This window comes from Trachurus japonicus, chromosome 7 (assembly GCF_045865225.1).
Source record: "Trachurus japonicus isolate A0001 chromosome 7, Traja_1.0".
NCBI lineage: Eukaryota > Metazoa > Chordata > Actinopteri > Carangiformes > Carangidae > Trachurus > Trachurus japonicus.
In genome coordinates this window covers 15,729,576-15,755,680 of record NC_140913.1, presented here as the reverse complement: position 1 = coordinate 15,755,680, position 26,105 = coordinate 15,729,576, and the positions used below count along the sequence as shown (strand labels likewise).

At 43.1% G+C, this 26,105-nt stretch overlaps 2 protein-coding genes across 4 annotated transcripts; one reads left to right on the top strand and one right to left on the bottom strand.

The window, feature by feature from the left end:
* Window positions 1-947: 947 nt before the first annotated feature.
* On the bottom strand, window positions 948-19,775 carry mbd6 (methyl-CpG binding domain protein 6). 2 transcript variants are annotated; one of them, XM_085781457.1, is made up of 13 exons: window positions 19,538-19,775; window positions 18,343-18,573; window positions 17,492-17,631; window positions 15,051-15,153; window positions 10,617-10,788; window positions 7,682-10,105; window positions 6,204-7,216; window positions 5,697-5,805; window positions 5,437-5,582; window positions 3,785-4,558; window positions 3,565-3,617; window positions 3,286-3,352; window positions 948-2,339 (listed from the first exon to the last, which is right to left on the bottom strand). In XM_085781457.1, the coding sequence occupies exons 3-13, from the start codon at window positions 17,605-17,607 to the stop codon at window positions 2,268-2,270; spliced, it is 5,049 nt and encodes a 1,682-aa protein (XP_085637583.1). In that variant the 5' UTR covers window positions 17,608-17,631; window positions 18,343-18,573; window positions 19,538-19,775; the 3' UTR covers window positions 948-2,267. The 2 variants fall into 2 exon arrangements, with proteins under 2 accessions (XP_085637583.1, XP_085637584.1); XM_085781458.1 differs by having other exon boundaries at window positions 19,138-19,698.
* A 943-nt stretch (window positions 19,776-20,718) lies between these two features.
* Window positions 20,719-25,020, top strand: LOC146984426 (SH3 and cysteine-rich domain-containing protein 3-like). 2 transcript variants are annotated; one of them, XM_085781469.1, is made up of 13 exons: window positions 20,719-21,007; window positions 21,662-21,702; window positions 22,145-22,223; window positions 22,504-22,657; window positions 22,823-22,920; window positions 23,053-23,113; window positions 23,375-23,472; window positions 23,685-23,754; window positions 23,927-23,976; window positions 24,131-24,213; window positions 24,364-24,415; window positions 24,542-24,679; window positions 24,863-25,020. In XM_085781469.1, the coding sequence occupies exons 2-13, from the start codon at window positions 21,695-21,697 to the stop codon at window positions 24,968-24,970; spliced, it is 999 nt and encodes a 332-aa protein (XP_085637595.1). In that variant the 5' UTR covers window positions 20,719-21,007; window positions 21,662-21,694; the 3' UTR covers window positions 24,971-25,020. The 2 variants fall into 2 exon arrangements, with proteins under 2 accessions (XP_085637595.1, XP_085637594.1); XM_085781468.1 differs by having other exon boundaries at window positions 20,719-21,047.
* The last annotated feature ends 1,085 nt before the right edge of the window (window positions 25,021-26,105 follow it).

Here is a 26,105-nt window from a genome sequence, read left to right as displayed (position 1 = left end):
ACGGCCTCAGCATCCTCGCGTGCAGGCGGAAACCAGGGCCGCGCGGTGCCGCTGCGTCACATCCGAGCGGAGGGATGAGGGGAAACTTCATTACAGCTCGTGCAGAAGCAGCCACCGGGGCCTCTCTGCTGATTCACTGACTAGTCATCACAGCACAGCAGAGCACAGCTCACTTTGGCTCCCTCTCCACTGCCCTGACTGTATTTCTTGGAAGGCAAGAAGCCATTAGAAGCCAGTGAGGACTATTGATTAAAAATGAGATCAGGCCTCACCTTGAAGGAGCTTTACGGTGTCAGATGAAGCAGGGATGATGCAGCACAAAAAAAAAAAATTAAAAACGGGAAAACACATTACAGTGCAGACAGCGCATAAAGGCTACTGAATGCATGAGGGCTGTACACATAAACAGAGAGTAACACGTCTGAAAACACTCTTCACTGTGGTATTATGAATGAAGACCAATAACTGCACTAATAAACAATACCTTGGACACTGGAATGCATTTTCAAGCGGGCTCTTCTTCTGTAGGCAGATTTGTTGATATGTTTTGTGCAAACATCCCATAAAGGCTAAATCTTACACAACGGTATGTGAGCTACAGCCAAATTCAGGCACATATAGTGAAAACTGCATCATCATAAAGTTGCTTGCACCCTGTTCTCAATAGAAGTCAACACAAGGTAACTTTTCTGTAAATAGTTTAATATTAAATAAAAAAAGACTCCCATATAAAAAAGAAAGCTACAGTCCACAATTTAATCGTCTTTTTAAACATAAGTATTGAAAGCAACGGGTAGAATGAGAAAAATACTCAATTACAATTCCCAGGAAAATTCACAATTCAATGTTTTCTCTCTTGTCTCTTTCTCTAACAATATAAAATCAAAATAAAACACATTAACTGTACATATGTACAAATCTCCAAGTGTAGAAATTGCATAATCTGCTTTCTTTTTCACTTTATTCTTTTTTTTCCTCTCTATCATTTTTTTTTTTTTAAATACAGCTAGAGATGCCAGTACTTGGGGCGGGGCAGTGTGTGGAGGAGTGCTCAAACAGTGATATGAGACAGAGGGAGGATATTACTCCAAATCCACAGTAACACACGGACTCAACAGATCCACGTAAGACATCATAGCTCTCTGCGTTTAAGTTCTCCAGCCATTCGTTCATACAATCAAAGGACATGCTTGTACTTTCTATAAACCCAGGGTTCCTGCAAATGTTCTGTGACGATGTTCCCGGGGGCAAGTAGCTAAGTAGTTTTTCACAGCATCAAATTAGACAGCATGTGAATTCTAAGTGGGTTATCAAAGTGGGACGAATGGTTCTTTAGGATTGTTCCAGGTTTGTCGTGGACTTTTCAAAAACTGGGTGTGGAAAAAAAACAACTTCATTTTAAAACATTTTCTCGCTTCGTTAAACTATTAGTGTGGACGTGGAATCAGGATTTAAAAAGTTCTGTCATGAAGTTGATGTCAACTGGCAAAGAAACCTGATAGGGTGAACCACATTATTTCCTTGGCTTGTCCCATACAAAATTGATATCATACTGAAGAAAAAAAGAAATCAAGTCTGTTCCTTCTTATGTTTTCTTTTAGCACCTCTCAAAACTTTTCTGTAAAATACAACCGCTGTGTGTCTCCAATACTGACAGACACAGTCTTGTTTTCTGAAATGAAAATAAATCTGACTAAACATTGGACAGGTAGGGCTCAGCAATAGCACTGTTGTCCAACACACAGAAACATACACACAAAGTAACACACGTCCACTCATGCACAGACACACTTTCAACAGAGAGCATCGTTCAAGTAGATGGGCTTTATCCTGACTCACAGTTACACACTGATGAGAAGAAAACAGTACTCTTGCTTGTTATTTTTTGTTTTCTCATTGACATAATTCTACCACCGACCATAATTAACAGATCTCTGATCACAATGTCAAGCAACCATTATTTTGTGAACTAGACCTAAGAGAAGACCTAAGTGAAAAAGTGAAAACTCTCCTTTTTTTCCTTGTCTTTTTTTTTTTTTATATTTTATAAATTAATTTTTCAGACTAGATCTCTCCTATGTGTTTTTCATAGTGGTTGCCATAACAATGGTTGACATGACAACATAATATTAGTGCAGTTGAATTTAAAAAAAAAAAAAAAAAAAAGGTCAAAACAGTGGTGAGGATGGTGGAGAGGAGGGGAAGAGGGGGGCACCTGGCCACCTTTGATTGATGAACAGTTTGTGAGTGACAGCTCCCTCCACCAATCACTGCCTCTGAGACCTGGCGCCTCGTCGCCTCCTGCCGCGGACTGATCTCTCAGGCTTCAGCAGTGCCGTCTGGAACAAGAGAGAGATGACAGTCACATGAGGTCCGTCTCATTTGACTTCACCATCGTAAAGAGCACAATCACTCCCACATACCCAGCCCTGAGCAGAAACCTGTTACTACAGCAGATCATTCAGAGTCAGAGAGCAGTGCAAACTAGACATGAAACGGTCAAAAAAACGTAATGAAATTCAATGTAATATCTGTCTGTCTTCTATCATTAGACAAACTTACCTTGGCACACAAACTGCTTTTTGGATCTATCATCCAGACTATTTTATTTAGATATTTAATTCAAAGGTTAAGTCTGTAGGTGACTGTCGCTTCTCCCAGGTTAACTGGAGCTGGTGCTGAACTTTCCAATCGAACGACTTTGTACCTTTTGAACAAACAGCGTTGTCGAAACAAATCCTCCATATGAAATGAGTTTAAAGTGAGTTGTTGTTTTTTTTTACTTAAAGGGGACATAGGGAACTATCACCTTTTGAAGGCTCTTTAACATGTTTGGCCTTCTGGCCCTCAAAATGTGAGAATTGACAAAAAAAAGAAGTAATTTTCAGGCTCCCTAGGTTGAAATCCATGTGGTTTTACAAGCTGTTCCCTTAATGAAAAGAGCTGTGATGTTTGACCCTTGGAGTATTTTGACAGAAGCATGTCACAGAAATGTCTTTGAGACACCTGGGAACTATTTTATTTGTGGAAAAGGGGCATAATCCAACCCTCGGAGAACACTTTCACATAAAATCAGGGTGAAAACAGAAATAAATCATCTGTGATTTTTTAATAAATGGCTCTATCTGCTCATGAAGGTCATGTGATATTTTGGGCTGGTATTTGTACTAACCCAGAGTTCCCCCAGACCAAGCCAATTAACCCACTTGCACTCCTTGTTACTTTCACACAGAATATGAATAACTTAATGATATGAAAACACTGCATGATGCGACATGGTCTCACCGTGGCCTTGGTTTCCTCTAGTGCTGTGGCATCCATGTCTCTGAAGTCTTCCAACACATTCTGTAGCCTTATAAAGGAGGAATCACATTAGTACTCAATTGAGCGTGACATAGCCAAACACTCCCAATAGGACAACTGTAATGAAGCATCAGCAAAACTAAAGTCTAATGCGTTGAAGATTGAAGTCTTGCAAACTGATTCCCAATGGAAAATGCATTTATCCAGTTAATTTCCCTGTCCTTGTCTGAAAAATGAGCCATTAAAAAGGAGCCAACTTACGTTTGTTTCCGTTTCCTTCCTCTTCTGGCTCCACCTACTGCTCCTGCTTGATCCTTGGGGGGTAGAGTTAGAAATCACATTACAAAAACTTCATGATATAATCCACGATTTAAAATGCGCTCACCGTCCTACACCCAAACAAAAGTGTAAAGTCTGATGACTCAGCAGCTTGATTGCACAAACACACAGTTTGAAGAAAGCAGAAGAATCAAACACTTACCCTTCCCTGTTCAGTGAGCAGTAATGTCCCAACTGTCTCCTCACTGGGCCTCCCACTGCATCCATCCATGGGACTAAGGTACCCTGAATGGGGACGGTGCCCCTGCCTCTCCCCCCCTGCCTCCACAAAAGGGCACACAGCCGCAGCAGGCCCAGTACAGTCTGTCTTAGCCTCTTCCAAATATATAGGTGGCATAGGAGGTTCTGGGTGTGTGTGCCCCTCTACTATGACTGGCTTTCTTTGTAAGGGTGACGTGGACCTGTCCTCAGTGGATTTGGGTGTCCCCTGGGCAGGGGAATGGGCTGCTGCCTCCAGGCTGAGACGGGACAAGTCTGGGTTGCGGAGTGAACAGGCCCGCCGTGGGCTCAGTGAGACTGGGGCACTTGCCTGTGGCAGAGTCGGGACAGAGGTGGACGGGGTATGGTGATCCACGGGGAAAGAAACAGGCGGTAAGGCACAGAAGGGTGAAGTGGGGTCGGATGGTCCCATGTGAACCCCACTTTCCTGTTCTTTAGCACTGACTTGCAGGAAGGAGGTATAAATCGTGTCCATGAAAGAGGTGTAAGGATCGATCACAGCCCTGCCCTCAGACTCCCGCTGAGGGGGTGAGATGGGTTCTTGGGCAGGGGCAGGAGCTGGAGGCAGAGGTGGAGCAGGACTGGGGACCACATCAGGAGTAATGTGACTGTCTGGAATGTCTTCCTGTGGGCCAGGGCTTTGTGTTTCCTGCATCGAAACTGGCTTCTCTCCCTCTGACGGTGGTGCAAGGCTTAGCTGGAGAACAAAGTGAGAAAGTTCAGGCACTTAAATATCTCAAAATAAATACTATATAGGCCTGGGTATCTGCCAACACAAAGTCCCATCCGAGACTTTTTACCATTGTACCTATTGTTTAATACATATGACTCTTTTAAATAAAAGCCATAGAATAATACATTTGCCTCACCTTTTTCCACCAGTTCATAAATCCATGAGTGAAGGACTTGGTTCAAAAGCTTAAATTATTGAAACAATAGGAATTAAATTTTAACTGGGAGGATGGAACTCGTCAAACTGATGACACAATCCAACAGAAAAGTTGGTCAGTGTTTCCAACATATAAACACAGCAGAAGATTATGAACGCCGCTCTTAAAATTTCAAATGATCATTAGGGTCAACAACAGGCTCCAAATGATTTTAATTTACACACTGTGTAAGCATGACAATACCTAACATTGTTAGTCATTGACAAATCCTCTCTGACCCACTACTCATTCTTCACAGGGTATCTATGTAAATGGTAACTTTAGAGTGGTGCAACTCCATAAGTGAACATGGCAGTGTGTAACAAATGAGCAGCAGAAAAGCTATAATCAAGCAGTAAATGCAGCGGAGCATATGGCTGTCAATATGGCAGCAAATGACCAGTATGGGCTGCAATGTGTTGGTTAATGGAGCTGCAACTTCTCAAGAGTCTTAAATTTTTACCTGTCAGACAGACGCCTGCAGTGTAAAGCCTAGTTATTGTAGTTTGTATGATGCATCATAAAGTGTAAACTACAACAAGAGTCAGATTTTGACCAAGTGACAGAAACCAGTCCTTCACATGGCTGCATCAAAGCATCAATATGAAAAAAAAAATATATACACATCATACTTTCTGTTACCTACCTGTATGTTGTTGAGCAAGTTGATGGCCCCATCATGACCCTGCAACAGAGGCATGCCTAAAGCAGAGGTCTGGACGTGGGGCAGGAGGATGGAACCTGTCCCGATCCCCAACATGCTATGGAGGCCTGCGATGCCAGAAAGATCTCCTGCAGAAGACACAATTCAGAGATGCACTGATGTAATGGCTTTCTGCTACAGAGTGCCTACAGTGTCGTTTCCTAACATGGAAAAGAGAGATTACAGTGTGGACACTAACTCACCTAATAAAGCAGGGTTAAGCAAAGTGGGAAGTAAGTGTTGGAGGATGGGGTTGTCCTTGCCTTGGAGTGAAAGGGGTATGAGGGTGTCAACACCAGCATCAGTCGGTACCTGCAGAGGACAAGAGAGGAGAAGATTCGATGTTTAGGGAAGAAACACACAAAAAAGGCATAACAGGTAGAGACTGGGCTGGAGACAGAAAGACAGACATTCAAATTCTTGTCTCTCTCGCTCTCTGTCAAAATAAAAATGTGATTAAAAATATGTGCCTTCACATGATGCAATGCAGTAAGACTGACAGACTGTAACCAACTCAAACGAGACATTTAGTTTGTAGCTAAGCTTATGGCAGACGTGTTTTGGAAGGAAAGGAATTTTCTGGGATTTTCAGGAAAAAGCAGTTAATGCAGGGGAAAACTAGGGAGCAGTTATGTAATGAGCTCATTGATTTGTCAAGGGAGACTCAGAGGAGCTCAGAAGAAAGAGCTATAGGAGACAAGGGAGCCTACCTGAGGTTGGGTATGTTGGGTTTGCTGTGCAGGAGCTAATTGGGTGTGGGGAGGCGAGTTGAGCTCAGCAGAGCTCAGGGCAGCAGTGAGCAAGGCAGGGCTGAGGGGCAGGAAGGCTGCGGGGGGAGGAGGAAGCGTGGCAGGAAGGAGCAAAGACTGCAGGGCTTGGAGAGCGCCCTCGGCTCCCGGAGGAATGGGGAGGAGACCCTGGGCGACCTCCAGGAGCCCGTGGCCCGTGAGGGTAGACGGATCCAGGACACCAGAGGCTTTATCCAGGGTGAGCCCCTCCAGAGTGGTGGGGATCTGCTGCGGCTGCTGGAGAGGAACTTCCAAACTGACCTGGCTCAGCTGACCCAGCCCAGACAGAGGTAACAACGGTGCCTGCTGTTGCCCAAGCAACAAGGAGGCCATGACCAGAGCCTGAAGGCTGGGTTTTTCTGTGAGCCCTAAATCAGCTTCCTGTCCTGGGGTAGGGGTTGAGGCTGGGGATGGGAGTGGGTTCAATAGGCCCAACAGGTTCAGAGGCAACTCCCCTTGGGTACCACTCAACAAGGGCAACAAGGGAAACAGGTGATTGCTGTTTATCTGCTGATGCTTGTGGTGGTGATCCTGGTTTTGCTGCTGTGTCTCTTGTTGTTGAATCAGTAAATGCTGTTGCTCTGATTGATGCTGTTCTGTGAGACTCTGTGGTGTTTGTAGTGTGGCGCTGGCAGAGGGTATCTGTGGATGTTGTCCTCCCAACCACAGCCCCCCTAGGGACAACGAAGCGAGAGCAGTGGGGTCCAGGAGTGATGGTAGACCTCCTGTGGACGACAGCAGCTGAAGCAACTGCTCTTGGTTCATGAAGGGGAAGGCTTCTGCCAGAGGTAAGGGAGCGGGTGAGTCACCGACAGCTGAATGGGTGGGGGGATTATGATCCACGAGACGAGAGGAGAGGGGCCCGGGGCTGGTGGCTGCTAGAGGTTTGGTCACTGTGGAGACCTTTGGGTTCACACATCCAGACTGATCTGCCCCTGTAAGAGAGAAACATGAATCATTTACCTCTGTTCAGAGTGACTCATAAATCAATCAGCTCAATAAATATATTACAGTGGATTTAACTGTGTCTGACAGTTTTTAGCTAGAGAGCAGCATTAGACTCACAAGCCAGAAATAACTCATCAATAACTACACATGTGGAATCCCATATCGCTCCAAACTGACACGCATAGAGGGTCCAATCATGAGAAGATATTATTCTTTGCCACGAGCCATTATAAGACACAAGGGCATCTGTAATGTCTGCCTTGAAAAGCTCATGATTACACACAAAACTCACATTAAAAGTCCCTGTATATTTTTTATTTTTTTTTATTTATATCTTTATATCTATAGCAGTACATTTTCAAAATTCACCACTAACCATTTAAATTGTATATGCATTCAAACACTTAAGTTTTAAGACTTATGATATATTTCAGACTAAAGAATATCCTCACCTGTGAAGTGATTTTCTTGGGAAGACATCTCAACATCAGTGGTGCGTTCGGAGGCGCTTCCCTCCCCCTGTGGGAGAGTGGAAGATGCAGCGAGAAGGGCCAGGACATGGTTGCTAAGATCAAGAGGCTTTGGGGAGGTGGATATTGCCATAGAAACGTTGCCTTGAGAATGACTCAGGTCAACTGATGTGGATATGCCGTTACCACTGAGCTCCATTGCCACGGTGCCTTCTGGTGCAGCTTCCTGCAAAGGTGCCTGCGAAACAGAGTCTATTGTAGGAATGTGATTTTCAGTCTGTTGATGCTTGTCTTCAGGATTTGGGGACGTGTGCTGCGCTGGGCTGCTGCTGTTGTGTAAAGCTACATTTGAGTTGGGAGAAAGCCTTTGAGGGGGGCTTGATTTAGCAGACTGAGGGGGCAAATGTGACTGCATTGATCTGCACTGAGGGGAAGTGGTAGGCGGAGAGAGCGGCTGTGGCACCGGGGGCAGAAAGTTAGTGTCATTGGTTGGGCAGGGCGACCGACTCCGTGGTTGCCTGACGTTAGAATGAGACGTGGAAGAGGGCAAGAGTCTGAGGCTCTGTTTATTAGTGTGTCCACCGCCTTCAACAGACACGGATCCTGGCTGAGCATTGGTTGCTGACGTTGAGGCTGTGGCCTGTGCGTTCTGCACACTGAGCAGGTGTAACAGAGCAGAGAGTGGCTGGGTGGGAGGATCCAAGCTAAGAGGTGCAGGAGTCAAACCTGTAGTGAAATCCAGAGCCTCGGTTTGTCGAGGAAGCCTGGAAAGATGTGCTGTCTGTCGAGGAGCAGGGAGCCTGTGGATCTGCCCGGGGAGGAGAGGATGATGGGTTTCTGGCGTGACAGCGTTCTGGTTCTGCACAGTTGAGGTAGAGGAGGAGGAGGAGGAGTGTGAAGAAGATGGGGAGGAAGATGCGGAAAGGTTGATAACTGTAGCAGAAACAGATTCTCCTGGTGGGGTCTTCTGTGGCCCATTAGCCAGCTGCTGGGTGTCTCTGAGCATGCTGAGCACTGTTGGGGACCGCCGTTGTCTCTTTCTGTGCGGTGTGTTGCGCTCTGGCGTGGGAGGCAGGTGGGGCAGAGAGGAAGCCAGGGACTGGGCCAGAGAGTGGGATGGAGGAAAGAGGATGGCAGAGGCTGCTGCAAGGGAGGAATGGGGAGGCCTAGTAGAAGCAATGGAGGAGGGAGGATGACTGTTATGTAAAGTGCTGTTAGTTACCTTTGATGACTGTTGCTGTTGTGCCTCCTTCAAGACCTCCAGAGAGGAGGGCACACTTGCTGAGTTGCTGACCGCATTTGGGCCCTGGCTCTGGGTTATCTGGTTAGCCAGCTGAGCCTTGGCAGCTGCAGAGAGCAAGTTGCTTGCAGGGAAAGAAGCTGGATGTGGTATTTTGCCCTGATGGCTGTGGTGGTTCAGAAACGGCCCCAGAGGTAAATTAGAGGGGCCTGCAGAGTTCAACCCAAAACCAGGTGGTCCTGCACTGGAAGTCTGACACACGATGCTCTTTGAGGGGTTTGAGGGGAGAGCATGAGGGTTGCTACTGCTTTGGTTGGTCACTATGGAGGGGTTATAAGGGTTTAGGAGATGGTGGTTATTAGTGCTGCTGTTGCCTGAGTTTTTAAACTGCTCCAAGATATCTTCCAGCTTGTACTTGGGGAAGTGGGGGCTGGGGTTTGGGGAGCCACCAGGGAGAGGGGAGTGTGGAGAGGAAGAGGTGGATTTCCTCCTCTGATACAAGTTACTTCCCATCTGTCCTCCTCCTTCTGCTAATGTTGAGCTTCCACTCTGTTCAGACAGAGGGGAAGGAGAGGCTGAAGGGTGGCGGGTCCGCTGGTGAGGAGAAACACAGTTGGATTTGTGGACAGAGGGTGAGAGAGAGGGAGATGGAAAGAGATTGGAGCCTCCCACAATTACACCGTGGGGGTGATGACTGTGAGTCTGTCCTCCTCTTCCTCCTCCACCAAGTGTCATGGGGGAAGAGGGAGGTGGGGAAGAGAGGGGCACTAGCCGAGGAGAGCCAGGAGTCTCCGGGGTTTTGGGTGTTCTTTGACCTTGACTGACGTTCTGGGGGGTGGGGGTTTGGGGTGACCTCTGGGCAGAACTGTAAGTTGGGAATGATGAGGTGGGGGAAGAGGTGGAGGAGGGAGGTGGAGGAGGATGGTGAAGTCTTCTCAAAGCATCCAAGGGATGGTGAGAGTTTGTGCCTGTGTGCAGGATGGGGGAGGAACCATTGTACGGGTAAATGAACTGGTGAGGGGACTTGGGACTGGCACAGGGGTTTGAGTGGAAGCTGTTGTGGGGACGAGCCGGGACTGGATGGAGTTTGGGATGGTAAATGCCACGGTCCTCTTCTGCCCGCTCCACGAGTAGGCCCTTTGGATCATGGACTTGACCGCTGACCTCTGAAAGTGGATACACACAGAGTTTAGGCAAGGCAAGGCATCTTTATTTATATAGCGCATTTCATGCCAAGGCAACTGAATGTGCTTTACATAAAGACAAAACATTTAAAAAGAACAGCATAAAGACAGAGTTAAAAGCAGGAGCAAAGTTTAGTACAAAGTTTTTCTACATTCATAAATAAATAGAATACTGTACCATTTAAAGATAAAGGTGCCAATTTCTATTTCTATTACTATTACTACTTTATTTTGGTTAATTTTACTTATATTAGGTTTTGCACAGCATCAACCAGCAACACTCTGCCAGGCACCTGTGCAGCAAGCAACATAAGTTTGTTATGTAACAGTCAAGTCATAGGGAAAGACGGGGACACACATGAACTGGAGAGATCTTACAGAGACTGCATCCACGGCACAATTGATCTAATTTCCCACATGATGGTAATTAGCATCTGTTTTGTAATTTCTTTAGACAGTTTGAAATTACAATGGCTAATACTAAAAGACTTACCTGAATGATGAACGTTGGGAAAGGGCAGCTGTGAGGCCTGCATACTCCGACACAGTGCAGCCATCGCTACTACTTTCCTACGGTGGTTACAGAGTTTGGTCATGTCCTGCTCCGTTCTGCCTAACGGCGGGCTGTGCTGTTCCACCTTCACTCCCACAGTGAAGTTGAAAACCTGATAGTCAACAGACAAAAGACATTGGAGACGGAAGTCAAAAAAGAAATGCTTCCTAATATTTGATTAAAATCAAGATAATTAAAAGCCACCAGTGGGAGAGTTTCAATTATACCAGCACAAGAAACAAGCTTATTTGTCTGAACTCTTAACTGTTAATAAAATCAAGAGTAAAATGAAGAGGTTGAGGAGGTTAAAAGGTCCTCACCACTTATGTGTAAATGTACACTAAAGTGGGTATTGTTTGTGGATATGACACTACTCGTTATAGTTAGTTACTTAATTATTGCAGCCGCTGTTTCAGACGCGCAATAATTTTCCACGTGTTCTCACTACACGCTGTTCTTCTGTAAACAAACACATATGGCGATGGTGCCGCAACCAAACTACACAGCTGTTAAATGATTTGCTGTTTGCCCATCACTCGTAGCATCCAGTGATATGATAGCCTGTTTCAATGAGCCAGGCAGAGAGCACACGTGGGACTGTCTGTTAGATGATTGGCTGCTTGCCCATCACTCCCCGATTTCCTCATAATCCGTCTCTACGCCAATCGTCGCCATCGTGCACGTTGTAGCAATGTTCCCCCATTCAAGTCAATCTGTGTGCGTTGCAGTACAATGCAAAATGTATGCAGTGGTCGATGGTTTCGTCCGTCATTCAGAACGCTTTGTGTGTGTGTGTTTCTGTGTGTGTCTGTCTGTTAACTCTTTGACTGCCAAAGACGAGTTATCTCGTCTTAGCGAATCCAAGCGTAGTCTGCCAAAGACGAGATAACTCGTCTTAGCGTTTTTTTAATGGCAACGCCATGTTGAATGTCTTGCCCTACTCCTCTGTGAAGATCAGACTTGTATCATCAAAATTAAGGGCAGAAAAACACATTTGGATTGAGAGATATAAAAACTATAGCGTGTTTTTCCCCCTCACGGAGCGGAGCGGGTGTCTGACTGCAGCGGCGCCGTGACACTCTGGCCGCCGGTGAGAGCTTAGGGGGCGGCGGCGGGGCTCATGGCGGCTCGGCAGCTCGTCGAAGCTCCGTGCAGCTCCGTGATACAAAGCACAAACGTTAGTAACAACAACCCCGTTGATCGCTCGTCGTTAGTCATCAAGAGCGTTTAGAAATCACTCAGATAGCAGCTTGAAAATCCCCGATCTAGTGTGGATGAGGAACGGACGGCGCCGGCGAACGTGACGAGGAGAGCTGGTGTCTGTCTGTTGTGAGCGCACATGTCTGTGGCTGTGAGTTCAGGGGGCACGTGACGTCAGCCAGAGCTGTAGGCTGTGTGTGTGTGTAGATGTGTGTGTGAGACAGAGAGAGTGAGTGAGACCGCTGCCTGCTGACCAGAGGAAGCTGGATCTGATCTAAAGCGCCGTGTTTCGGCTACAAAAACCTGTCGAACTGATCCGCGCGCGCGCGCACGCACACACACACACACACACACACACACACACACACACAGACACACACGCACGCACACACACACGCACACGTATGCACACGCACACGTCACGTACGCACACACACTAAAAAAAAGAAAATAAAAAGTTGTAACTCAAAGAAAAGAAGGAAAAAAGGCTGCAGTAGTGTGTGTCAGTAGCTAAATATTTTGTCTATTGTCATCAAAAGTCATTTGTCAGTGTTGATTTAGTTGTTGTTTACAAGAGAACAACTGTACAGATGTTGAGGCATCACTAAAGCAAAATATAAAGGAGCCAATTGTACTGGTTCATCTGAAAATGACAGCCGACACAAAAACCTCTTTTTCTCAAGATTTTGGTGCCAAAATGGCATTTTGGGCTAAACTAACCTATATTCAACCGCCAATTTCACAAGACTGGAACAAGATAGAAACAAACAGTTTTTTTTTCTGGAAACTAGAGACCCTCATCTTTCCTTTGATGGGTTGAATGTGTATGTAGTAACAGTACATAATATATGGTGGGTCTACGGAAATCAGTCAAAAAGCTGGAAAATGCCTGGCAAGCTGGAGGAAGCTGCTGTGAGAATGGCTGGCAGTCAAAGAGTTAACAAATAAAAAATGTTAATTTGTGGAATGCATCCATTGGGGCATCACAATAAAAGTAGGCATATAGTAATGTGTTGAGTGCCAACCACGTAATTTCTCGTTTTTCGTTCCCATGCGCGGAGTGCCAAAAACGAGATTTCTCGTTTTTTGCTTTTTTTTTAAATTATGAAACTAAACACTTTAACACACCTTATGTGTAAATTTGGGGACTCTACGACTAGTAGAACTGAAATAGATGACGATGAAAAACTCATGACAGCTCATGATCTGGAAGTTTTTATCATAACTCGGCTTTCGCTGCTCTGCTCTCACCCGCGAGGCTCCAGCAGCTCAGAGCCGAAACAGGAAGCTCTCAGCTGACAGTCCCGCCCGGTCTTCATCTCCAGCAACACCGTGTCCTCCCCAAGGTCCTCCCGCGGTAAAATGTGATGATCCCTCGGCCAAAGCAGACCGGCATCACCGACCCGTACCACAGACGGACCGCGACCACCGGTGGGACCGGTGTTCGCGAGCCGCTGTGGCCGAGAGACCATCACGTTCCGCGGCGAGAGGCTGTGCCACGGCACGGTGCGTCTGTGTTATTGTTGTTTAGTGGCGCCCCCCCCGCCCCCGATGGTGGATTTGTGAATAGAACAACATTTGTTGTATATATTTATCTTACACGAGCCCTTTGATCCAGAAATGCGAGTGTCAGAAGAGCGACAGACACAAACAGAGCACCTTTCATAAAAGACGCTGTATCTCCTTTTCTAGAACAAAAGGAGGGATTTTGGTGAAACCCAGCCATGTTTAGCTTGAGTTTTCTCAGGAACGGAGGCACGTAGAAACAAACAGTTTGTGGCCATTTGAAGCATAAAGTTTCACCTTTCAAATGAGCCACAGTATGTGTTGGTGGCAATAATATAGAATACACTGTAGCTCTACAAAAATCGTCAAAAATGGTCTAAATTGCCGGTACACTTGACTAAAACTTAGGAAAGGAGCACAGCACTCAATGAGTTAATTCCTTACAGGAGATATGTTAATAATCAGTTTTTTGGGGGAAAAAGTCTGCATATCGGTATCGGTTATTATTGGAAATCGGAAATTAGTAGGGCTGGGTATCGGTACTCGATACTTTTCAGGTACCGACCGAAACAACCCAGTACCAAGTAGTATCGAAACTGCGCCTGTCAATCGATACTTGCAATCGATACTTTGTGTACCCAGATCAAGAAAAAAAAAAGACTGTTTCTATGGTTTTGCTCGCAGCCAATCGCTGCAAGTGTTCTTAGATTCAATGCGCGGTGTGATTGGTCCACCACCGCAACAACAACAGTTTGTACGGCGGTGAAGCGGGTCTCTCTCTCTCTTGTCCGTCTTTTAAAATGAGAAGCGGCACCTGAACCCCCCCGCCACCGCCGCCACCGCCGCCCACATACACGCACACAGACACACACACGCACCTTCTCTCTCTCTTTTTTCCCCTCTCTCTCCCCGCTCGTAGCGAAGCGGCGCTACCGCTAATCGATCGTTTTAAATCACTGACTGAACAGCTGCCTGTCATTTAAAAATGAAATCGCGGACATTGAGACTCACCGTTACTGCTTCTGATCACAGCGGTACCGTTCAATGAAGCCCTCGTTACGTAATGAGCGCTCATCTAAACGAGTAAGTCTCCTCTCCCGGTGTAAACTATTACATCAATATTTTCCGGCCGCTTCTAATCAGAATCCGCACCGTGCAGAGTTTGCACTGCACCTCAGTTTCATTTGTTTTTTATTTGACAGAGTTTCACACAGAACTCTCTGGTGGAGTCTTTCCATGTTTCTCTTTCTGCGCCAGTGAAAAGGAGACATTTACATTTTTTCATACAAGATGATTGTCTCATAAACTTTTTTTTTTATTTTTTTTATTGAAGGACTATTCATTGCCCATCCCTCGTGAAAAATCTTTTGAATGTGGAGGAGTGGTGACATTCATGTAACCGATTGCTTTCTTTTCACATGATTAGTATCTAATGAAGTTGAAAAAAAGTATGGAATGAAGTACTCAATTGGTATCGGTATCGTGTTAAGGGTACTGGTATCGGTACTGGTATCGAAAAATTTTAAACGATACCCAGCCCTAGAAATTAGGGTGCCGGACAACATCGGCATATTGGAGATCTGCAAAAAGGCATCCCTAGTTTTAATACATATTGATAGAGTGAGAGTGACTCCCACAGACACATTAAGATTTATCACTGGTTTTTACCTTATGGATGATGAGTGGACACTCCAGGCCACATTTGCAGGTGCCATCAGTCAACAGATAGGTCTTGACCTCATCCAGACAGGACAAGGCAGTGCCACTGGGACTACAGGAAGACAGCAGCAGAACACAATGTTAATCAATGCAACTCTAGACAAATTGAAAAGGGACATTCACAAACAAAAACAGTTGTATTTTAAGTGGCTCTCCAAACAGGCCTGTCTGTAATAAACTCTAAAATCCCATTTTAGCCCAGTTAATTTAAGTGAGAACACAATTTAGAAATTAGAAATAGAAATTCAAAAAGTAGAAATTAAAAACAATTACAGTCAAGTGACAAAAACAGATTATGCACACTCAACATGATAGATGTGATGATGACACATTAACCTTTTTCAGACTGTGTCTGAATGGCCCTGATTAGATATCCATGGGCAGCATTAAGTTCAGGTGTGAATGTACTGAAGGTGCATTGAGGACAAAATGTGAGATCTAATCATTCAGAGCTGGTCTGAACCCAGGGTTCCTTCACATCTGAAATGTCCAAATTCCATACTTTTTTCAGACCCTAATTTCCAGACTTCTCGGTAAAAAAATTCAAATAATTTGTGATATTTGAGTAAATAGATAATAATATAGCATAAAAGAATAATATAAAAAAGCATGTAATTAATCATTTGTTTTCATTATTCTGAATATGTATGCCATTATGTAACCAAATAATTTCCAGGAGATTGTAGCTAGGTACAATAGTACAAAATAATTAACCCAAATAACTTCAGATAAGACCAAAACCAGATAAGTATTAAGATAAATATATTTCCAGACAATAGTTTCCATTTTCCATACATCTCCAGACCTGGAAATGTATAAAATCAAATTCCATACTTTCCATACTTGCGTAGGAACCCTGTGAACCACACATGTCCACACTCCTTTAGCAATGTGAATACAAATGTATCCTGGTCACCAGTTGAGGACCAACTACACCACCGACATCCTCTGCTACAGTCTGATTGGTCCCAACGCGGTTCAATTGTGAAATATTTAACCATTTCAAATGGATAAAGCTGTATTTCATTGTACAGGCTGTACTCAGCACGTTTAATTGCTCAAACCCACACAACAACTCAGGGAAGACTGACCTGTCTGTTAATTAACTAAAAACAACAACCCAAACCTTTTCATGTGCATATAAAACAGGAAAAGAGATCCAATCACAAGTTGACAAATGTCGAGATGTATTATAAAGCAGGTGTGAGTGGACGTTCTCAGAGCTGACCACTTGTGATCGTATTATTAAAGACGAATGAACTGAGGCTGTAGCTGAGAGCATCACTACCCATGACTGTAGTCTGGGTTCTTCATTCAAAACTGTACAAGCACACTAATATGTGTGTATCTATGAAAAGTCATATCATCATTACAATATAGAACTGTGTTACTGCACGTTGAAAATGTTCAACAGGGCAGCAGCTAGATCAGGGTTTTACTGGTCCATTGTATATTTTCAATGACCCAGCTGCCAAAAAGTGAAAATGAGTCTTTGTCTTAATTTATATAACATCCAGTAAATACAACAATACTAATTCCATTTCTTCTCATCAGTCTTGCTTGATTTAAACGACACCTTGAATATTAAAACAATCGATGAATTTAGGATATATGGGACCATAAATCAAATGCATGCACTGAATGAAGAAGCAGCAAACAAAGACCATCAACTGATGCCAGTCACATTGTTAAAAACAAATCTAATTGTACATCATAAAACACAGCTGAACACCACACAGCAACAATGACATTAGTGCTGAACTCCTACTTTTAAAATGTCCCCAGTTGTTGGCATAATCAACTTGCCTGTATAAACCTTTTCTGGCCCTAAGCCCCAGGCCATCAGTTATGATGGACACTGTTGTCCTCCCCTTCAAGGATAATCCTGAATCTACCATCAGCATCATTTGCTTCATTGTTGACAACTGTCCTGTGCTTGGTGTTATAATCACCGTGCTGTCATAACCAGGTAAGCACAAAGTTTTGACTCTCCATTTGACTGGTTTGAAAATGAACTTCTCACAATAGCCACAGGTCCTCCACAATTTCATAATAAAAACATCACATTTTACCCTCTCTTTGGTTCAAAAAGATCCAAACCACAGAACATGAAATATGTGCACGCCTATCAAAACGAAGGAACTCTTCTGCCCTGGGTAAGCTAAAGAAAATAAGCAGGGATAAGGGAATAAAGGGAGTCTTTATTTGGGAAAAAACATACTAGATTTTATGCCACGGTCATCTTTCATGGTAATATCCTCCAAAATATGTTACACACAGTCATACAAGCATACTCCGATAAGCCTTCACATCAGAATGATTTGTGAAAATATTGGATAACATACAGATGAAGTCTGCATGTGCTGTCTGTTCAAACTGCACCAACATACCTGACATAGATCACCCGCCCGTTCTCCACTCTCCTCTGCCAGCCGATGGGGACGTGTATTGCAGTGGTGTGGACCCCATCCTTGTCCCCACTGACAGTCTCACTGCCTCCCATCATTTTGTAGCTGCAGCCTGCCAGCACCTTGGAAAAGCACCCAGTGGAAACATGTTTTACTTTTGTTTTTGTTCCATCTTGTAAAAAAATGTGTTCAATTTTTTTATGAGTCAAGATTTTTGCCTTAAAATGTTAAATTTCCCCTTTGACATTGTAAATACAAAACAAGGAGTTTTCACTGTTGATTAAGTTTCAGGCTAATGATGTAATGTCTCATAGCATCAGTATACAGAACTTTACTTTTGTAATATTTTCAATTACATTTAAATGCCATTGCAGAATATAATACAATATAATGCCTTAGCAATGAGGGCTAATGAACAGCATAGTCAAAACAACCTGGAAGTCAATTTTGGGGGGACTTTAATCTGATAACATAAATGGCAACGTCAGACATCAATCATCATTACAAAATGTTACCTTGTTGTGATTCTGCTAAAGTGTGGCTGATTTCATAATCTTGCCGAAACAAATAAAACTAATGGCTGTTTGAACTACTTTAATGGCTCTGACTGAGCTTCTTCAACTTGCCCAAAAAGTGCTGGATAAGTGCCTTTAAATTTGCTATGCCATTGTCTGTGCTATTGACAATTCAAGCCACCATATAATGTTGTCCCAAAATCCCAAATACCATGCATCGTGTTTCAATATCATGTGGGTGTGACCATGGAAAAACACACATTTAAGTATTTTGTCAAGGTAAGAGTATAAATAGGAACCGAAGCAAATTTGACATACCTTGTCATCTTTGGGAAGCCAGGATCTGTTTTGGCTAGGGTATCCACTGTGCAATGTGCATGCTGGTGGGTTAGAAGCACACAGACTGCCAGTAAAACCTGACTTGAGGCCCAAACAGTTGGACTTTCCCCAGCTATGAGGCGGCTCCTCAACTTAGAGGATAACTCCAGACAGATTTGTTTGCTCAGTTCAGTTCACATCAGAGTAGGGGCTGAAATGAAGATGGAGAGCCTGCAAAGAAAAGGAGGAGGTGGATTATGTAATCTGACAGGGACGACCGGGGTAAATAAATCATGCAGTGAACAATTTCCTGCAGTTGGTGTGATCCAGGCGTGCTCAAAACGGTGCACCAGATGCACTTCTCTTGAAAAATAAAACAACTTCAGAACAAGCTGTGGCTACTTTGAAGTGGGAGGGTGTGTTTTGATAGGCCCCGTGGTTTTGCAGGGTGTTTAGTTGACGATAAAAAGCGGCTACATTACCAGGACACTAGCCAGATAACAACGTGGACAGAGCCTGGACATAAAACCCCGAAGGCAACTGAGCTCAGCTCAATATATCTGCAGCGTGCAGCCATTAAACTATATTTCTGTAACTACGCGGCAGAAGGCAGCTAGGCTAACAGCTAAGCTAACAGGCTACTCTCTACTTTGTACTGTGTTGTCGTGACAGCTGTCAGGCGCACAAAACACTCCGAGGCGAAACTTGTTAGCTACGTTATAACGAGCAATGCATAACACAGCTTCGCAAAAAACACACAGTCCACAAACGCGGTCACCAGAGTAGTGCCCTTACTTGTTTAATGACAGGCGGGGGGCTAACGCTGGTGTTAGCGGGACCTGTGACCCTCTCTCTGCCTGCTGGCGAAGTTTTGGACTCCTGGCTTTTCTGGATCGCGGGAGAATCAAGAGTTAGCTGGTTAAGCTAAAGGACTAGCGGAGTGTTTTGAAAACCGTTGATTCATAAATAAATAGCAGGAATATAAATGATCCCGCATTTCACATCACACATACGGATGCTTATTCAGCTCTCGGCGTTTATGAACCGTCTGCCAGTCGGATTAAAAAAAAAACAAAGGGCAATAACGCTTAATTTTTTCCCCCTGCGCCTGGGATGTCGGTGCTAACGCCAACAGCAGCAGCAGCAGCAGCAGCAGCAGCAGCTAGGCTAGCAGAGCTAACAGACTGAAATTTACTTGATTGTGGAGAGTCCCGACAACACCGGAGGATGTCCCGTTCACGCTGCTTCAGCTATCCAGCCGTCAGTTTGCTCTCTGCGCTGCTAAACCGTTTTGCGCGAGTGTATAGTCCGACAACCATAATAACGATCCATGTAATCCCAAATTCACAGTTACCCACTGTTTTTTTTTTTCTTACAGATTCCGAGAAAAAAAAATAATGGAGTTTTCTATCGGGCATGCGCAGTCGGTGCTCAGGGAGTAATGTACCCAACATGCACCGGGACCTTTGTAGTGCTCCAGACAGACATGAGAGGAGCAGCCTGATGGAGGACATGATAATGACACAATAATAACAGGCCCGGGACTCATGTCTGCTGGTCACAATATGCATTCATGCTTAACTGTCTGAACATTATAAAGGATAAAATGTAAAATTAGGAAAAGAAAAAGAAAAGTAAGAATAATAGTATAAAATATAGATAGGCCTATAGGGCTATCTAGATTGTGAATAAAAAATATTCATTCACATATTCACGAAAAAAAACAACAACTGCACCCTCTGGCACCATCAAGGTGACTTCATAACTTATACTTGTGACAGTGACTCTGTAGACCTGTTAAAACAACTAATGAGGTTAAGAGTTATAAATTAATAAAAAATCAAGATTACTTTAGCTCTTGTCCAATTCACTGTCATCAGTGTCTCTGCATAACCCAGCCATGGTTTTAGAAACACAGAGGGCATAAGTAGCCTAAAAACTCCCCCTAAGCAGCACTAACCCCAAAACAAAACAAAATATTTTGCCATTTACATTTTACCTTTTCGTATTAAATGTTTTCTATATAGGCTATTATTAAAGGATGATGTTCTATGATGAAAACAGTTAAATAACAGTGTCTTCATTTGTAGCTTTGACCACAACAATTCATACACACACATTTAATACAGCACTAATGTGAATCATTAGATAACATTTGTTCATTGTTGTTGCTCTCCATTGGATAAAGGACAAGGACAGTGAGCAGTGTGAATGCGTGAGTGTGTCTCTGTGGATGCGTGTCTCTGTTGTTTGTGAACAAGTGGGACAAGGGGAAATAGGGGTACATATATAATGAAGACAGAGAGAGAAGTATCTGATTTCCCATCGTCATCGGTGCTCAGTCCGAGGTCCCCAGCTGTCGCAAGCAGTCAGTTTGACACATGAGTGCTCAGCCTACTGAGCACACAAACACACATGCAAACACACACACAAACTTATAGAAAAGCAAACAAATACACACATACAGCCACACCCTGAGCCTGAAGTCACTTGGAAAGGCCGAAGAAGAGGAAATCAGAAAGAAATCATCAGAAGAAAGGGATTCAGGGCAGTGCGGATGTTTGAATCCCGAGGGCCTGGAGTGACACGGCTGGTTGGTTGGCAGGTTTGACACACTCAGATTTGCTGACCATACATCGCTGATCGCTCCACTCATCTCCAGCAGGTGAAGGACTCATTCACAGAGATTTACCAGCACACACCGGGTTTGTAACTGCTTCTTTGTGATCTGTGTGTATTTTGAGAACAACCATGTTCCAGGATTGAAGCATGAACTATTCTATTGTAGTCCTACAAGTGTGTTAATTTGCAATAATTTCAATGGGACGGTTACCTAAATCTTTGAAATACTAGTTGAACAACTGCCATTTTTGGGAATGTTTTTATTAACAATAATTAATACCAATTGCAGTGAATTGTGCCTTTTTGTCTCTGACTGGCAGATGTATCCATATTTAGCTGTGATTAGATTAAATTTCACAAGCTTTGAATAGCCTCAGAACAAGTACATTCGCACATATGTGTGGCTATGTCTATGCAGTGAGTGAACAGTATCAAGGTTCTTGGTTTCTTGTTTGAGAGGATAAAGAATTACATATTATTATACCAAACCTATCCAATACATATTGAATGAATGGCCTGTGAAGGCAGGTATTGATGCATGATGAATAAATACTAAATATCACTTTGCAGCCTATATGGTTCACTCAGTTGTGAAACATACACATATGGCTTGTGGTGCTTGTTGAGGAAAAGGTATAATTTCACAAAGAGAATAAATGCTTTAAACTTATAGATAATTATATGAATATCTTTGTAGGTGAGGAAGCACTGACATTCTCCACCAAACACCATGGACCTGTGAGTAATTTTCCTGAAATCACTTAAATCCTCTGCAGTGCAGACATATGACTTACCTTACTTTTCACTTTGTCATCATTACTGTTCACATTTTCAAATACAATAATGTTGAAGCAGCTCTAGGTAATTTTAGAAAATACATCACCGGAGTTTCCCAGAAAAAATAAATGCTCAACTATTTTAAGGTGGGACGGCAATTTGATACTGGTACAAGCACATTAGCTACATCTGGTCACTGTATGGCGTTATAAAGCGAAAACTTGTGACCTTAACAATGGCACTCTTAAGTTCATATGCCTATGTTTAAGTACATTACATATCCACTTATGAAAAGTAGGAAGTCAATTGCAAAAGCAAAGTTACCACTGGGAAGATAGCTGCATAGTGTGATCTTATCTCATTACTGTGTTTTTCTTTGTATGTGTGTTTGTGTGTGTGTCAGGGAGGAAGACAAAAACTCAGTGGATATCCATGACAATCCTCCAGCTCCTGACAACGTAGTGAGGGAGGACGGAGACACTGTGAGTGTCCAGAGCATGTCGACCCCCAGCTATTAGCTGTGCCATTCCCGAGCGGTTCAAAATAGCCACCAGCTGGGAGAGCAACGCAGTGTTGAGTCAGTTGGAAAGTTATGAACTCTGACTGAAGTGTTTCTTCACGTGAACCTAGTCCACATTATGTGTCTTTTCCTTTGTAGGCAGATCTTCAGATTCAAAACATGACTTGTGTGTGTATGTGCTGTTTCAGAGGTTTTTTGGGGGGAGGGGATTGCAGTCTGAGTTATGTCTTTTGTGTCCCCAGGTTTATTTCATATATGAGGAGGAGGTGGAGGTGGAAGAGAAGGAACCAGAGCCTCCACCGCCAGTTATCCGGGTCAATGACAAGCCCCACAAGTTCAAGGACCATTACTGCAAGAAACCCAAGTTCTGTGATGTCTGTGCCCGCATGATAGTCTGTATGTAGTGAAATTTCAAAAAAATATATATTTGCGCAAACATCATTAACATTATATTTAAACATTATATTTTCTTTCAAATGTAAGCCTACTTTTTTACATACAGTGTGCAGAATGGGGTTTTTACAAGCTGGCCCCATGGATGTTACTTTGTTCATCTTTCAGTGAACAACAAGTTTGCTCTGAGGTGTAAAAACTGCAAGACCAACATCCACCACTCATGTCAATCATACGTTGAGTTCCAGAGATGCTTTGGCAAAATTGTGAGTCCCTGTTGTCTAGGAATGGATTTCATTAGATATTTTCAGTGCAGTGTAGTTGGCCACTAAATCGCTTTACTTTGCCCATGGTAGAGTAAGCATTTAAATATGGTGTTTTGCTTTTGTTCCCTGCAGCCCCCTGGTTTCAGAAGGGCCTACAGCTCCCCTCTGTACAGCAGTGACCAACCAGATGCAAGTGAGTCCAGAATGACTTATGATCAGTGTTTTAGTAACTTTGGGAGTTTAAACAACATTTTGGTCTTAAAGTTTCTTTCCCACTGAAATCAAGAGAAAATGTGTTAGTGATGATGATCAGTGTTGATGTCTGTCTGTTGACAGTTGTTGAACTCAACATCGTCCTATGCTTCATATATCATCATTCTGCTATTCAAAAGAGTAATATTGTTTAAATATATGTACCAGTAATAATCTAACTAACTATCCTGTCCATGAACAGACAACCCAAACCGGAATGACCCTGTCTTTGATACCCTGCGGGTCGGCGTGATCATGGCAAACAAGGAGCGCAAAAAGAATGAAAATGACAAGAAAAACGTAAGTCTACAATACAAATAACCTTCAAACCATAAGGGGACATTTTCAGAAGAAAAAAAAAATCACTCATCCATTCATTGACAAAACAAATTAATGCAGCAATTCAGACACTAAGATATTCAAGTAAATTCACAATTTTTAGGTAACTTGACTGCATGTATTATAGATAATATTTGTCTCCATTGCATATTCTAATAATGTCTTCATTGTAGATGATGATGATGATGGAGGAGGAGGAAGAGGAGAATCAGCAGCCTAAAGAGAATGAGGAGGGGGGAGAAGGTACACAGAAACAAACCAGTTAGATGGTTAGATGTACTCTAGCCATGGTCACAAATAGAAGAAGTTCTAGATACACATATCCACAATAATATGCATGACAATTACTGATTTAAATCCTGTACCATAAAAAGCATGATCTTTCCTGGTGATCTGATCTCTGGTGTTCATACAGGGAAGCCTGATGATAAGAAGGAGAAAGGAGGAGACAAAGCAGATGACAAGGTGAGAAATAAAACAGTTAAGGTTTAACCTCAACTGTCTATACAGAGTGACAAATGTCCTTTTTCGACAGATTTAATACCCTGCACAGCCCTACTTTTGTTCAATCAATATAAGTTGTCAGTGTGTTGTAGCATCTGTGTTGTTTCATCAACAGGCTAAGGGCACATTCTCCCAGTCCCACTATCACCTAGCTCTCTACCGCTTCAAGGCCATTGAGAAGGATGATCTCGACATTCAGTAATTTTGACTTCCATAAGCAATGCACAACATGGAATATCTCAACTACATGAATTCAGTATTTTCTGTTGAAGTGAAACAAATTGAATTTTACTTTTAAACAAGAAGACAATGCTGAACACTGATTGTCAATGTGTTTGTGTGTTTTAGCCCTGGGGATCGGATCACAGTCCTGGATGACTCAAATGAGGAGTGGTGGAGAGTGAGTTGATTAAGATCAAATCTGACTCTGAATCAATCAGTTTGCAGTAAAAAGAGTCCAGTTCTGTTGCTCTGTGTTCTTGTTTGTGCTGAGGATGAACTCAAAGCGTGTTCACTCTGTTTTCAGGGAAAGATGGGAGATAAGACAGGCTACTTCCCTACCAACTACCTCATAAAAGTGCGTGCATCCGAAAGAGTTTTCAAGGTGACACGTTCCTTTGTAGGGAATAGAGAGATGGGGCAGATCACACTGAAGAAAGATCAGGTAACTGCACCAATATGTATAAGGTATAATTGAACAAACATGCAACAATGTGCCACACGTCATTATGTTTTATGGTGATCCTTTTGTTGCTCATATAGACTGAAAAAATCTTATACCAATAAAGTTTTTCTTATCTTTAGAAGTCACTGTGAATAAACAAAGCTCTTAACTTTGTGTTTTTAGATTGTAGTAAAGAAAGGAGATGAGAAAGGCGGCTACCTGAAGGTCAGCACTGGACGCAAGCTGGGCTACTTCCCTGCTGATCTGCTGCAGGAGATCACTGTAACATAGAAGAACAGGACTTAACAGCGAGAGAGCCTGCAACACGCTTTAAATTTCAATACTAATGTTGTCAAATGTATGGGAGATGCCTCCCATTTTTTCATCAAGTTTCTATATTTGTTACCTAAAGAAACCCTAAAGAAAACAAAATTTGCTCTTACTGTGCCTGTCACTAGAGAAATGTAGTTTTGTTTGATCTTTTTTAAGGCCTTTGAGATTAATGATTACAATTTGAAATACTTTTTCCATTGATACTTATATTTCATAGTTGGAAAGAGATAATTAAGAAGCAATGTTTTGGCTTTGCTGTGGATAGACTGTCAGATGCTTTACATTACAACATGCTGACTATACAGTAGTATAAGGACTGAGGAAAAAACCTGAAAAGCCTTGCACAAGGACATGAAATAACTCATTAATTGAGATTAGGGTTAACAAATAATAGAGGCTAAACATAACCTATAATAAAATGCATTAATGAGACCATTTGCAAGGCTCTCTAGGTCCTTTATAGTCATGTAAAGCCCCAAAGCCATTTAAGCATGTACATAGCTTTATATTAATAGAAAGCTCAGATTTTTCAGGGTTTGGATGTGGTTTTACATGTGATCCTCACAAAGTGCAAAAAATCTGTATTAAAGTGTAAAAAGGCAAAAGCGCTAATAAATGGTTTTGCATTAAACTGGAGCTGCAGCTTAAACTACTGCTGCTAGCTGAATTCTGGAAGTATGAATGTGTTACCTACCTGTGGAACATTTGTACAATGTTGGAGATTTGTCTTGCAGTATTGGTTACACAAACCATACCATTTGACTCTTCTGTAGTACCCATTACAACCAAGTGCAAGGAGTGTTGGCTATATAGCTACAATGTGACAGGGCTCTCACCATATTGGAGCTGTTGTGACCAAGAAAACTGCAAAACATCTATTTGGCACAGTAGCAGCTGCAAAGTCTTGGACGATCTTATTCTTTATTGGGCTATGTAGGTTCATATGATTTTAAACTTGATAATTTGTTTATGAAATGATTCAGTGTTCCTAACTTAAGTGCCATGACACACATTGTTGTTCATGTTTATTTTGAAGCGTGCACCCCCTAGTGGTCATAGGCAGGTAGTACAGCCTGCTTCACTATCTGTGTAA